The sequence below is a fragment of the Capricornis sumatraensis genome, chromosome 23, assembly GCF_032405125.1.
Source record: "Capricornis sumatraensis isolate serow.1 chromosome 23, serow.2, whole genome shotgun sequence".
Lineage (NCBI taxonomy): Eukaryota > Metazoa > Chordata > Mammalia > Artiodactyla > Bovidae > Capricornis > Capricornis sumatraensis.
Window position 1 is genome coordinate 24,085,635 of NC_091091.1, and position 15,403 is coordinate 24,101,037.

Here is a 15,403-nt window from a genome sequence, read left to right on the forward strand (position 1 = left end):
ATGAATTGAGGCAATCATGCTATTGTTTTTATACATTTTTCATCTGAGCTAAATTATAAAAGTATTAAACTAGTAGGAGTATTAGGATAAAATGGAAAAAGAAATGTCATGTGTTGCAAAAAACAGCTACAAATCTTTCCTATCCCTTAGTAGTGTGACTTTGCAGTTTCTCCAATTAAGAGGCACAGTCTCTCTCTCTATCCTTGAATACAGGCTTGAGTAACAGAAAACGGGATCCAAGAAGACTTGGAAAACACTTGTGCATTAGGGCCAGTGTACTCCTGCTGGAGAATAAAAGGCCCCATGCAGAAATGAGGTGCCCCTGCCAACAAGCTGCCCACTGTCAGACATGTGCATGAGGCCATTCTCAATCAGCTGAGCGATTCTGGAATTGCTCAGCTGACTCAGAATTTTGACCTAAATCAAATGGCTACTAGTTTTGAAGTCATTTATTATACAGCAAGAACTAACCCCAGGAGGCGGTCCTAAGATGGCAGAGGAATAGGACGGGAAGACCACTTTCTCCCTCACAAATTCCTCAAAAGAACATTTCAACACTGAGCAAACTCCACAAAACAACTTCTGTAGGCTGGCAGAGGACATCAGGCAACCAGAAAAGCAGACCATTGTCTTCAAAAACAGTGAACTTCTCTGGGTGTCCCTCAATGTGGAGAAACTTTTCATCTTTAACCTAGATGTTTTATCATCGGTGCTATATAGATGGAGAAGTCTAGAGGCTACTGTAAAAATAAAGCTGAAAACCAGAAGCAGGAGGCTTAAGTCCAAAGCCTGAAAACATCAGAGAACGCCTGAATTCAGGGAACATTAAGCAATAGGAGCTCATCAAATGCCTCCATACCTACAGTGAAACCAAGCTCCACCCAAGGACCAAGAAGTTCCAGAACAAGTCATATCACACAAATTCTCCAGCAACACAGGAACACACTCCTGAACTTCAATATACAGGCAGCTCAAAGTTACTCCAAAACCTCTGACGTCTCATAACCCATTACTGATCACTCCACTGCACTCCAGAGAGAAGAAACCCAGCTCCACCCACCAGAACTCCAACACAAGCCTCCCTAACCAGGAAACCTAGACAAGCCACTGATACAACCCCACCCACAGTGAGGAAGCTCCATAATAAAGAGAACTCCACAAATTACCAGAATATAAAAAGGCCACCCCAAACGCAGCAATATAATCAAGATGAAGAGACAGAGGAATACTCAGCAGGTAAAGGAACAGGAGGGTTGCCCACCAAACCAAACAAAAGAGGAAGAGGTAGGGAATCTACCTGAGAAAGAATTCCGAATATTGATAGTGAAAATGATCCAAAATCTTGAAATCAAAATGGAATCACAGATAAATAGCCTAGAGACAAGGATTGAGAAGATGCAAGAAAGGTTTAACAAGGACCTAGAAGAAATAAAAAAGAGTCAATATATAATGAATAATGCAATGAATGAGATCAGAAACACTCTGGAAGCAACAAATAGCAGAATAACGGAGGCAGAAGATAAGATTAGTGAAATAGAAGATAGAATGGTAGAAATTAATGAATCAGAGAGGAAACAAGAAAAACGAATTAAAAGAAATGAGGACAATCTCAGAAACCTCCAGGACGATATGAAACACTCCAACATTCGAATTATAGGAGTCCCAGAAGAAGAAGACAAAAAGAAAGACCATGAGAAAATCCTTGAGGAGATAATAGTTGAAAACTTCCCTAAAATGGGGAAGGAAATAATCACCCAAGTCCAAGAAACACGGAGAGTTCCAAATAGGATAAACCCAAGGCGAAACACCCCAAGACACATATTAATCAAATTAACAAAGATCAAACACAAAGAACAAATATTAAAAGCAGCAAGGGAAAAACAACAAATAACACACAAGGGGATACCCATAAGGATAACAGCTAATCTTTCAATAGAAACTCTTCAGGCCAGGAGGGAATGGCAAGACATACTTAAAGTGATGAAAGAAAATAACCTACAGCCCAGATTACTGTACCCAGCAAGGATCTCATTCAATTTCTCCTCCAATACGAAGGAGAAATCAAAAGCTTTACAGACAAGCAAAAGCTGAGAGAATTCAGCACCACCAAACCAGCTCTCCAACAAATTCTAAAGGATATTCTCTAGACAGGAAACACAAAAAGGGTGTATAAACCCGAACCCAAAACAATAAAGTAAATGGTAACGGGATCATACTTATCAATAATTACCTTAAACGTAAATGGGTTGAATGCCCCAACCAAAAGACAAAGACTGGCCGAATGGATACAAAAACAAGACCCCTCTATATGCTGCTTACAAGAGACCCACCTCAAAACAAGGGACACATACAGACTGAAAGTGAAGGGCTGGAAAAAGATATACCACGCAAATAGAGACCAAAAGAAAGCAGGAGTGGCAATACTCATATCTGATAAAATAGACTTTAAAACAAAGGCTGTGAAAAGAGACAAAGAAGGCCACTACATAATGATCAAAGGATCAATCCAAGAAGAAGATATAACAATTATAAATATATATGCACCCAATATAGGAGCACCGCAATATGTAAGACAAATGCTAACAAGCATGAAAGGGGAAATCAACAATAACACAATAATAGTGGGAGACTTTAATACCCCACTCATACCTATGGACAGATCAACTAAACAGAAAATCAACAAAGAAACACAAACTTTAAATGATACATTAGACCAGTTAGACCTAATTGATATCTATAGGACATTTCACCCCAAAACAATGAATTTCACCTTTTTCTCAAGTGCTCATGGAACATTCTCCAGGATAGATCACATCCTGGGCCATAAATCTAAACTTGATAAATTCAAAAAAATCGAAATCATTCCAAGCATCTTTTCTGACCATAATGCATTAAGATTAGATCTCAATTACAGGAGAAAAACTATTAAAAATTCCAACATATGGAGGTTGAACAACACACTTCTGAATAACCAACAAATCACAGAAGAAATCAAAAAAGAAATCAAAATATGCATAGAAACTAATGAAAATGAAAACACAACAACCCAAAACCTGTGGCACACTATAAAAGCAGTGCTAAGAGGAAAGTTCATAGCAATACAGGCATACCTCAAGAAACAAGAAAAAAGTCAAATAAATAACCTAACTCTACACCTAAAGCAACTAGAAAAGGAAGAATTGGAGAACCCCAGAATTAGTAGAAGGAAAGAAATCTTAAAAATTAGGGCAGAAATAAATGCAAAAGAAACAAAAGAGACCATAGCAAAAATCAACAAAGCCAAAAGCCGGTTCTTTGAAAGGATAAATAAAATTGACAAACCATTAGCCAGACTCATCAAGAAGCAAAGAGAGAAAAATCAAATCAATAAAATTAGAAATGAAAATGGAGAGATCACAACAGACAACACAGAAATACAAAGGATCATAAGAGACTACTATCAGCAGTTATATGCCAATAAAATGGACAACGTGGAAGAAATGGACAAATTCTTAGAAAAGTACAATTTTCCAAAACTGAACCAGGAAGAAATAGAAAATCTTAACAGACCCATCACAAGCACGGAAATTGAAACTGTAATCAGAAATCTTCCAGCAAACAAAAGCCCAGGTCCAGACGGCTTCACAGCTGAATTCTACCAAAAATTTCGAGAAGAACTAACACCTATCCTACTCAAACTCTTCCAGAAAACTGCAGAGGAAGGTAAACTTCCAAACTCATTCTGTGAGGCCACCATCACCCTAATACCAAAACCTGACAAAGATACTACCAAAAAAGAAAACTACAGGCCAATATCACTGATGAACATAGATGCAAAAATCCTCAACAAAATTCTAGCAATCAGAATCCAACAACACATTAAAAAGATCATACACCATGACCAAGTGGGCTTTATCCCAGGGATGCAAGGATTCTTCAATATCCGCAAATCAATCAATGTAATTCACCACATTAACAAATTGAAAAATAAAAACCATATGATTATCTCAATAGATGCAGAGAAGGCCTTTGACAAAATTCAACATCCATTTATGATAAAAACTCTCCAGAAAGCAGGAATAGAAGGAACATACCTCAACATAATAAAAGCTATATATGACAAACCCACAGCAAACATTATCCTCAATGGTGAAAAATTGAAAGCATTTCCCCTAAAGTCAGGAACAAGACAAGGGTGCCCACTTTCACCGCTACTATTCAACATAGTTTTGGAAGTTTTGGCCACAGCAATCAGAGAAGAAAAAGAAATAAAAGGAATCCAAATTGGAAAAGAAGTAGTAAAACTTTCACTGTTTGCAGATGACATGATCCTCTACATAGAAAACCCTAAAGACTCCACAAGAAAATTACTAGAGCTAATCAATGAATATAGTAAAGCTGCAGGATATAAAATCAACACACAGAAATCCCTTGCATTCCTATACACTAATAATGAGAAAGTAGAAAAAGAAATTAAGGAAACAATTCCATTCACCATTGCAATGAAAAGAATAAAATACTTAGGAATATATCTACCTAAAGAAACTAAAGACCTATACATAGAAAACTATAAAACACTGGTGAAAGAAATCAAAGAGGACACTAATAGATGGAGAAATATACCATGTTCATGGATTGGAAGAATCAATATAGTGAAAATGAGTATACTACCCAAAGCAATTTACAAATTCAATGCAATCCCTATTAAGCTACCAGCCATATTTTTCACCGAACTAGAACAAATAATTTCAAGATTTGTATGGAAATACAAAAAACCTAGAATAGCCAAAGCAATCTTGAGAAAGAAGAATGGAACTGGAGGAATCAACTTGCCTGACTTCAGGCTCTACTACAAAGCCACAGTCATCAAGACAGTATGGTACTGGCACAAAGACAGAAATATAGATCAATGGAACAAAATAGAAAGCCCAGAGATAAATCCACACACATATAGACACCTTATCTTTGACAAAGGAGGCAAGAATATACAATGGAGTAAAGACAATCTCTTTAACAAGTGGTGCTGGGAAAACTGGTCAACCACTTGTAAAAGAATGAAACTAGATCACTTTCTAACACAATACACAAAAATAAACTCAAAATGGATTAAAGATCTAAATGTAAGACCAGAAACTATAAAACTCCTAGAGGAGAATATAGGCAAAACACTCTCCGACATAAATCACAGCAGGATCCTCTATGATCCACCTCCCAGAATACTGGCAATAAAAGCAAAAATAAACAGATGGGATCTAATTAAAATTAAAAGCTTCTGCACAACAAAGGAATATATAAGCAAAGTGAAAAGACAGCCTTCTGAATGGGAGAAAATAATAGCAAATGAAGCAACTGACAAACAACTAATCTCAAAAATATACAAGCAACTTATGCAGCTCAATTCCAGAAAAATAAACGACCCAATCAAAAAATGGGCCCAAGAACTAAATAGACATTTCTCCAAAGAAGACATACGGATGGCTAACAAACACATGAAAAGATGCTCAACATCACTCATTATTAGAGAAATGCAAATCAAAACCATAATGAGGTACCACTTCACACCAGTCAGAATGGCTGCGATCCAAAAATCTGCAAGCAATAAATGCTGGAGAGGGTGTGGAGAAAAGGGAACCCTCCTACACTGTTGGTGGGAATGCAAACTAGTACAGCCACTTTGGAGAACAGTGTGGAGATTCCTTAAAAAATTGCAAATAGAACTACCTTATGACCCAGCAATCCCACTGCTGGGCATACACACCGAGGAAGCCAGAATTGAAAGAGACACATGTACCCCAATGTTCATCGCAGCACTGTTTATAATAGCCAGGACATGGAAACAACCTAGATGTCCATCAGCAGATGAATGGATAAGAAAGCTGTGGTACATATACACTATGGAGTATTACTCAGCTGTTAAAAAGAATACATTTGAATCAGTTCTGATGAGATGGATGAAACTGGAGCCGATTATACAGAGTGAAGTAAGCCGGAAAGAAAAACACCAATACAGTATACTAACACATATATATGGAATTTAGAAAGATGGCAATGACGACCCTGTATGCAAGACAGCAAAAAAGACACAGATGTGTATAATGGACTTTTGGACTCAGAGGGAGAGGGAGAGGGTGGGATGATTTGGGAGAATGGCATTGTAACATGTATACTATCATGTAAGAATCGAATCGCCAGTCTATGTCCGACGCAGGATACAGCATGCTTGGGGCTGGTGCACGGTGATGACCCAGAGAGACGTTATGGAGAGGGAGGTGGGTGGGGGGTTCATGTTTGGGAACGCATGTACACCTGTGGTTGATTCATGTCAATGTATGGCAAAACCAATACAGCATTGTAAATTAAAATAAAGGGAAAAAAAATTATTACAAAAAAAAAAAAAAAACTAACCCCAGTCCATGGGGTTGCAAAGAGTCGCACATGACTGAGCGACTGAACTGAAGAACCAACTGACACAGACACACAGGCCTGGGAGATCAGTTAGGGGCTCCTGCGGGAGTCCAGCTGAAAGCATGATGGGCATGGGCATGTCCTAGAGTGGGCGCAAAGGAAATTAAAGAGAAGAATTACTCAAGAGGGATTGCCAAGGTGAAAAGAACAGGCAATTGAACAGATGTGGTAGACGAGGGACATAGAGCTGAACATGATAATTCTTACACTAAGGTGTCTCTGAGAGGGTGGTGGTAACATTAACTGAAACATAAAAACTAGATAAAATACAAGAGGAGTTTTATTTTGGATACGTTAACCTGAAAGTAAACATTTTTATAGGCAATTAGAAACAAAGGTCAAGAACTTAAAACTGGGATTCAAATTTGAGAGGTTGCTGTGATCATCTACATACAGGTTAACAGATGCAGTCGGGTAGACTATTAGAGCAGAAGAGGCCACTTAAGAGTGTAGAGAAAGAAGAGAAGACTGTCGAGGGCCACAGAGGACATTCAGAGTTTAAAAGAAAAAGCCAGTGAAACAAACAGAAATTGTTAAAGATGCACGAGAACCTTGAAGAGTGAAATAAAACACTGCAAGAAGAGGAAGGGGACAGTATAAATTATTACAGAGAAAACAAACAGGAGAAAAACGAAAATATAACTGCACAATCCTCACAATGAATATATGAAGATTAACTAATTTAAATAAAGGACATCAAAATTAAATATCATACTCAGGATAACTTGGGTAATGTTTGTTAACTACAAATGTCATACACTCTACTTAGGAATATAAAATCACACTGGTTCCCTGTCCTAGTCAGCATTCTGAAATAAGAGTTCCCAATGAAGAATAACTTTGTGGAGTATGATATCTTCTAGTCTTCCAAGATTTTCTGTAATGAAAATTAAAGCAGAAAGGAATAGTAATGATATACTTTCCTCAGTCAGGTTTAGTAAGATGACATTGTCCTCTTAAATATCTTTCCCTATTCCCTTCATCATTTAAGAGTAATTCCTTTACATAAGGAAACTTAATCATTAGGCAATTAGAACCCAAACTGACTTATAAATACAGTTAGCAATTACATTTTGTTCAAGTGTCAAGTCATGCTAGTATACATTTAAAATGAAAACTGACTCACGCAGAGGTAATATAAAAGAAGGGATGCTTGCCTTAAAGTTAGGAAGAAAACAGAGTTCAGTATTGCTAACTATCTGTGACCCACAGAATAAAGATTTGACCTCAACATTATCCTAACCTAAAACTTTTAAAGCCTTTACTATTGCCTGAAAAGAGGTTCCAACTCATAGGCAAGGCATGTAAGGTGAGGCTTGGTGGAGCCATAATTTTTCTTCCAACTTTGTTTACCACTATATTTCAATAATTATTCTCCGTTTCCATCCATCTTCATTCTGGCCTTCTCCATGGGCTTTCTAAAGACTGTACAGTGCTAAGTACTGTTTGAATGATTCTGCATGTAAATCATAAATGATTTATTTCTGAAACAATATTAAATGTATTTCCAAAGAAGCTATTTGGAAATTTTATTGGCTTCTTTGGGGGGCGGGGGGAGAAAGGAGGTCTGTAGATCTTGAGTTAGTAAATCTAATTGTGATTCTAACATACGGAACTGCTTCTCTTTCTTTTCTTCTCTGTCTCCCACCCAATAACACAAAAATCCCTCTTCAGGAATTCATAAATAGAACCTTGGTTCATCATCATTGGGATTCTGAATTATAGTGACAATATCCATACATAAAAGAGTCTGGGTTTCTAGTATTATCTGTAGTCACTTCACCTTCTAAATCCTGCCTTTTGATATTCACGAACTTGAACAAATCCCTCAGAGAGAAATGGTGAAAGAAAGGTAGATATAACTACTGGTCTAATCAGATGTGTCAAAGTAGGGTGTTTATTTCATACTGTCCTCACAGTGTATACCTGGAAATCACTGAGCCTGTGTAATGCCGGTTGAAGACTTAACGGATGATTCAGTTCCAAATAGGGCCTGATGGGTACCTCAGATTTAAAGGGAACTCTGGTACAGTTTCAGTTAGTGTCTCTTATCACAAAAAGGTATGTACCAAAAAGACATTGTTTATTTAACAAATTTCAGTGTAGACTGTGTGGTTTTTACTACTTTGCTGTTGAAAATAAATAACAGACTGATACCTAACCCATATTGGTTTTAAGAGTTGTTCTGACCCTAATAGTGTCAGTGGTAAATTAAGTGGTATAATAGTAGAGAAAACATATAATTATAAAGCCACAATTACAGAAATTGTCAAACTGGGGTATTGTGATTTTTAACGAAAAAATTTGAGATGTTTCACAAAAGACACTAGACACTAAATTTTATCTGCTGTTTATTACTAGGGTGGAGAGTCCAAATTAGTAAGACTAGTGGAAATATGCTAATTATGAAAATAAAACTTATCCTTATTTGTTTCAAATAGTATCACTCTGTATTCATTTTAACCCCATGTTTAAAAAAAATTTAACCACATGATCAAATACCTAAAGGTATACATTAGAATTTTAAAATTAATATATTAGCTGTTAAAAATCTTAGTCATTTACATTGCTGTAGTTTTAAATTTTTCAAAGCACTTTATGTACATACCTCTTCTGAGCAGCTACCTGAGAACTGTATTAAAAAGGAGAAAATAAAAATCTTAGAATTTCAAATAAGTCAAAGCCACTACAGTTTTTTGGGCAAGTTTCAAGATTAGCTTTGCTATATAATTTTAGAAGGCACTTAATTTAAACAAAATGTAACTGCTAACTCTATTTATACATCAGTTTGGGTCCTAGCTGTCTAAAAAATAATTGTTAAGTAGTCTTATGTAAAGGAATTGCTCTTTAATAATGAGGAAATAAGAAAGTATATTATACTGGGGAAGATAATGTCATCTTCATATTGTTTGACTATAAAAACACTAGAAAGAGTTTAAAGGTTCTTTGTACTCACCCCCTTATGAAGTTAAATCCATGTGCACAGACCAAGAGGTTTCCATAGGCATCAACTTTCAAAAGATTTCCATACAGTGTATCAAATACTAGTCCCCTATGTGAAAATGAAGATATCACCAATCATACAAAGTAATAAAGGCAATGATCTAACATAGTATTTACTCAATCACCACAAATCAACCTTTACCTTATTCAAGTTTTATGGTGGCTCAAGTATGTACACAAAAATACATACCCTAGAGGGTAAAGTGAGTGAATAAAGTCTTAAAAACGAATCCCAGAGCAACTAACAAATACCTAACTCTGTCCAGATGAATAATCACAACTGTTTTGTGTGAGAGAGCTTAATCAAACAAGGTGTAAACAATAATTTCTCTGAATACAGCTGGTTCTGTTCTGAAACAGAGCTTCTTTTTATTCCCTTGGACAACTGAGCTGGCTTCTATTTCCCTCTATCAGACATTTCTCGCGCAGCCTGAGGTGGCCTGCGGTTCCCCTCGGACAGAAGTGCATTCCGCTGCCCGGTGAGAAGTGAAGAGTCCTTCCCAAGCCCACCTGTCCAGTCCGTCGTATCTCGCCCCAGGACTTCTGTGAGAAATGTTGTGAGCCTGGCGGGCTCCCTTCCATGGGGTTGCAAAGAGTCAGACACGACTGAGCAACTAAGCACCCATGGGACATATACAATGGCATCTCAAAATAAGCCTCATCTTAACCTCAAATCTTTCTTATCAAATCCAGAAATGGAAACTGCCAAGAAGGCTCCTGATTACCAAGTTAAATATATTAGCAAAACATGCTATTAGCAAAACAAAATATATTAGCAAAACTCCCAACAGTGTAAGGGAGGAGCATCTGCAATTACTGACCATCAGTTTTAATAATCCCTCTTCTCATAAATTTGTTGTTGTTGTTTAGTTACTACATTGAATCCAGCTCTTTTGCAACCCCATGGACTGTAGCCCACCAGACTCCTCTGCTCATGAGATTTTTCCAGGCAAGAATACTTGAGTGGGTTGCCATTTCCTTCTACAGGGGATCTTCCCAACCCAGGGATAGAACCTGAGTCACCCGCATTGGCGGGCGGATTCTTTACCACTGAGCCACCAGGGAGACCCCTTCTCATAAATGGACCTTCTTTAACAGCAATGAACTAAGTTCAAAGTTCAAATCAGGAACACAAAAGATATGGTGTACATAAAAGGTCATGATAATTTCAGAAAACCAACCCAAAAAATCCCAAAGACTTTTTGATGTTTTGTTGCATCTTTTTGTTTGTCTGGGGAATGGCGTTGGTTAGGGATACCTTTGGAATTATTAATTTGGGGGACAAAATGATGGGTTTTAATCCGAAAATAATCTTGAAAAATTACCTGGTAGGGAATGTAGAGTCATATGCAAAGCTGAGAAGTTCCTGAGGATAGCCAATAGAAACTAATCTCTCCACGGTAAGCTCAAAGCCAAGGGACTCATACTCCGGGGACTTGTACACTGCACAAAGAGGAGGTTCTCATTAGAACACAGCCAATTAAAATGGAAGGCAAACGAGCGAATTTCTACTTTCCCAATTCCTCTCTCCTACTAAATTTGCCATTTTTCTTCTTTTCCTTCAAATTCCATGTTTTGTACTGCCCCAAGTAATTGCAGAACTCAACTGTCAGTCCCTGGAAACAGGTCATGTTATGACAGGAGAAGCAGCAACAAGATGAATTATCAGGCACTTCAGGTTTTTCCTTCTTAGGAAACCTGATCCAATCATTGTTTCCTTTTTATTCTCTTACACCCACAATCTAAAGGTGGGGGGGGCGGGGAATGTAATATGCACAGCTATGGTATTAACCATGGGAATATAACTAATATAAAACTACATAGAGAGGCCTATATAAGTTGAAGTCCTCATTGATGTACATGACTGGTATAGGAATCCTTCAAAGCTATATTTTTTTAAAAAGACTAGTCTATTTTTAGAATTATTATCTGGCTTAGGAGTTGCCTTAAACTCCAACCAGCATAATTCTATTTGTTAGGATTTACATGTTTTCTTTATCAGTACAATGTCATAGCCATCGAAATTGCATTTTACAAATTATTAGTGCTAAAACAACCATAAAAAGACATCTCTAAGACAAGGAAGTCTGAATGTGAACTGGGAATCAGACATTGAAGAATTATAACTCATTTTATTAGACCTGATTATGGAAGAAAGAATATGTGCACATATGTGTGTGTGTATATATATATATATATTAATGTTATATATATACACCTCCTTATCTGCCAGAGAACAATGAGCTTTTTTTTATAGGTGAAGTAAAATAGACTTTGGAATATAGGGGTTTTTCTCAAATATAAAGTATGTCTGAAGTTTTCTATAATGAAAAACCTTTTCAGAATCATCACTGCTGCTGCTGCTGCTGCTAAGTCGCTTTAGTCGGTCTGACTCTGTGCGACCCCATAGACGGCAGCCCACCAGGCTCCCCCATCCCTGGGATTCTCTAGGCAAGAACACTGGAGTGGGTTGCCATTTCCTTCTCCAATGCATGAAAGTGAAAAGTGAAAGTGAAGTCGCTCAGTCGTGTCCAACTCTTAGCAACCCCATGGACTGCAGCCTACCAGGCTCCTCCATCCATGGGGATTTTCCAGGCAAGAGTACTGGAGTGGGGTGCCATTGCTTCAGTATAAAGAAAATGTTGCTCCTTTAAACAGCTTTCTTCTAAAATAAAAGATGTAAGTAGACATTCTTCCATCAGTTTTCTAGGAGCAGGTAAGCCATATTAAAAATTTAAAAATAAAAAACACCTGCGATCTTGCTAACTGCCAAATGAGGCCAAAAAAACTCCCCAAACATCCTATTCTTACGTCTCATAATAATGAAACTATTACTATAGTTCTTTTATCTACAATTAACATATAGCCTATGGCTCAAATGGACTCTTCATTCTAAGTAGTCTGCCTATCCAATTTAGAGTTAATATTTTAATGAGTATGACTCAACTTTCCCTTTCGAAAACAATCCTTTAGAATATTTCTGGAAATACATAAAATGGTAATTCTGGTTGCCTCCAGAAGGGAGCTGAGTAGCTAAGACACAGGAGAGGAAAACAGACTTTCATGTACCTTCTTCTGTACCTTTAAAACTTGTAATATGTTAATATATTTCTCTATCCTTTTTAAATTGAAATTTTAAAAAACAAGGTGAGCTTTCAAAATCCTTCAATAAACATTTATCATATTAAAAAGCCTACAAATTTTAAGGTCCTTTAGGAGATGCTTAAGTCTCAGCTCACCAGAAAAATGTCACAAGAAGCTGTCATTTCTTCTGTGGAATGATGATTTCATGCTAACTCTGGCTAACATTTTCAAAACTGGCTAGATTTTTCTCCTCCTCTCAATTCCAGCGCCATCCTCAGCCATCCCTCTCCCCAAAAACTTTTTAAATCCTCAGGCCTGGAAGATGCACACTGTTGTAAAGGAAGTGCTACGTATATACACAGGCAAACAGAACAAGAGCTGGTGCATTATCACAAAAACTAGGAAAGCATGGTATCCGTTGATGTCAATTTGTTTTGAGAATATAAAATAATCTCTCACCCCCCGTGCTTCCGTCTCAACTGAAAGTAAATTTCATTTTAACAAAATTTTCCAAAACAAAGATTACTTCTCAATCCTATCAAAGCCCCACTTACTTCAAACAACATTTTATTTAATGGAACAAAATTCCTGCATAGCAAAGTCATTTGCATAATACACTGACACTTATTCTCATAGGATTTGGCCCATATAAAATGCTTTCAATTATTAAATTTTCATACAGATAATTTGCTGGATATACCTTAAGAACGGGAGACAGAAACAAAAGTTAATCATCCCCACTGATTACCTCTAAATGAACAATTTTCCCTAAAGAAGTGATGAATAAGTAATATTCACTAAAATCTATTTCTATGAGGCAATTTGGACTGAAACACAAATCAATTTATTGAGAATTGTTAGTGAAAAAAAAATGTGGGAGGCTAGAGAACACAATTTCCCATTTTGCCACCACAATGAATAGAATAGCAGAAACTAAACACCATACTCCTGTCACGTCTGCGTTTATTCCAGGGCAGAACTTCCAAATGACTGTCTAGAAATTCCACCTACTCAAGTCAATACTTCAAATTTCCTTTCTCTCAATGAGTTTAGGATGCTTCCAAAAAATATACTGTGTTTTCCCCAATTGCTTTTAAAGTTGCATGACAAGTACAAACATCAGCTGAAGCCAGAATTTAGGTTTTCCTGAGTCTCATCCAAAGCTTTCCATGGCGGCATATAGTGCCACTATTAAAAATGAATTTCTAGACTGCACAGGCCATCGAAGTTTAGGCTTGGGTGTTGAAACACTACTCTCCCTCCAGTTTCTTTCAACTAGTCCAAAATAAACTGTTCTATTCACAGATGGGAATGGATTTAGCAAAGAGAGTCCAAGTTCCACTCTGACAACACTATCTATTTCACTAAGTTCGATGTTAATCAGTAAGACCTACAAGCTATTGACATTTTCTCATAAGCTTCCTGGATAATCATTTCAGTAACACGAACTCCCGGGTCACTAAATCATCTGCTAGAGGACTATACACTACAACCAGGGCTGGAGAAGCAGAACTGCAGCCGCACAGAGCAGGAATCTGGATGTTTGGTTCCAAGTGTCCCCTGAGGATAATTACAATCTGTTCTGACCTGGTGGCAAAAATGACTACTCTTGAAGCCTACATAGTATCATCATGCCTCAAATGAATAAATAAACGAAAAGCAAAATTCCCTTTTCAGTCAACCAGGCACTTCAAAGCCAGCCTTGACATCTGTGGGTAACCATATGTATCACCTCAGCCTTAGAGCTCTATATGCCTCTCCACAGCTGCAAAGGCTCTAATTTCAATTCCTCTGGCAAAACTGGCAAGTAAATGATGCACAGCTTCAAACTCAGTTCTTATAACTGACTTACAAAACATAACCAATAGCTTCAGGTGTAAACATAGCCTTACACATGCACTGCTTATTTCTTCTTCAAGAAGGTCCTCAGGCCTATCCTAATTTACCCAATATCCAGAGACAAAGGAAGAGGTTATTTTAAGGGCCAGAGTCCAAAAAAGAGGCCTGCTTCAGGCACCAGGGCAGCACACAGTGTTCTCAGGTTACGTAACCAGACTATAAAGAGAACAACCAAAGCTTTGAGAGCTGAAGCTACTGAGAGCATTTGAAGATACTCTTTACTCCAAAATCTGCGAGAGAGAAAAACAGCTCTTCCAGAAGTATCAACTGCCTGTTGTGGGGATGAAAGCTGTGGGCTCTGTTTTGAGTAGATTTTGTTCATATAAGATCAATCTACATTAGAGGAGACAGTCCCTTTGGATGAGCCGAAAACTTTCTGCAGGGAAGTCTGGAACTCTCATGCACTTTTTACCTTTGCCACCAAGACACACTGTGTGATAGTTTAGAGACTTTAGAAAAAAGGAAGGGCAAACCTCTACAGAGGTTCCAGCCTAGCAGAATGCTGCTGCCAAAATGAGAACTCACATGAGGCAGACGCAGACGCAGAGTGTGTCACTCCAGTCTTGAAGGAGTTACACTGGCTCTCCTGTTAAAAAACAAAACAAAGCAACAAAACAAAACAAAAACAAAAACTGGTTTTAAAACTGTTGTGATGGGCTGGAACAGAGAGATACCATTTGGAAACTGGTATTAATAGGAGTTACTACCTCCTATTTAGAAGCCTCTGACCATCACTAAAATTCATCTAATTAGCCATAACAAGAGAATTGAAGATAAGCTTAAGTATTATACATTATTTTACTTTTCTTATACCCTAAGCCTAGAATACAAGCCTGATCCTGAAATGTTAAGTCAAAAGACAAATAGAAAAATAAATTTCTTTTGTCTTAGTTTATTTTTTCTGCTACATTTCAGGTTTATATGCCAAAACTGAATACAACTGGTAAACAGAGTTTAAAATTGAACTACAGTA

General features: G+C 37.3%; 1 protein-coding gene across 4 annotated transcripts in view; it reads right to left on the minus strand.

Moving 5' to 3' along the window:
- The window catches only part of NT5C2 (5'-nucleotidase, cytosolic II), a 101,164-nt gene that overhangs the window by 11,946 nt on the left and 73,815 nt on the right, over positions 1-15,403 (minus strand). For 2 of the 4 annotated variants that reach the window (XM_068961645.1, XM_068961647.1), the window contains 3 exons: positions 10,773-10,890; positions 9,401-9,496; positions 9,053-9,076 (listed from right to left, as the gene is read on the minus strand). In XM_068961645.1, coding sequence (XP_068817746.1) covers positions 9,053-9,076; positions 9,401-9,496; positions 10,773-10,890 — 238 coding nt within the window. Of the gene's footprint in view, positions 1-9,052; positions 9,077-9,400; positions 9,497-10,772; positions 10,891-14,955; positions 14,991-15,403 lie in introns of those variants that run through there. The other 2 variants (XM_068961649.1, XM_068961646.1) reach the window with 2 other exon arrangements.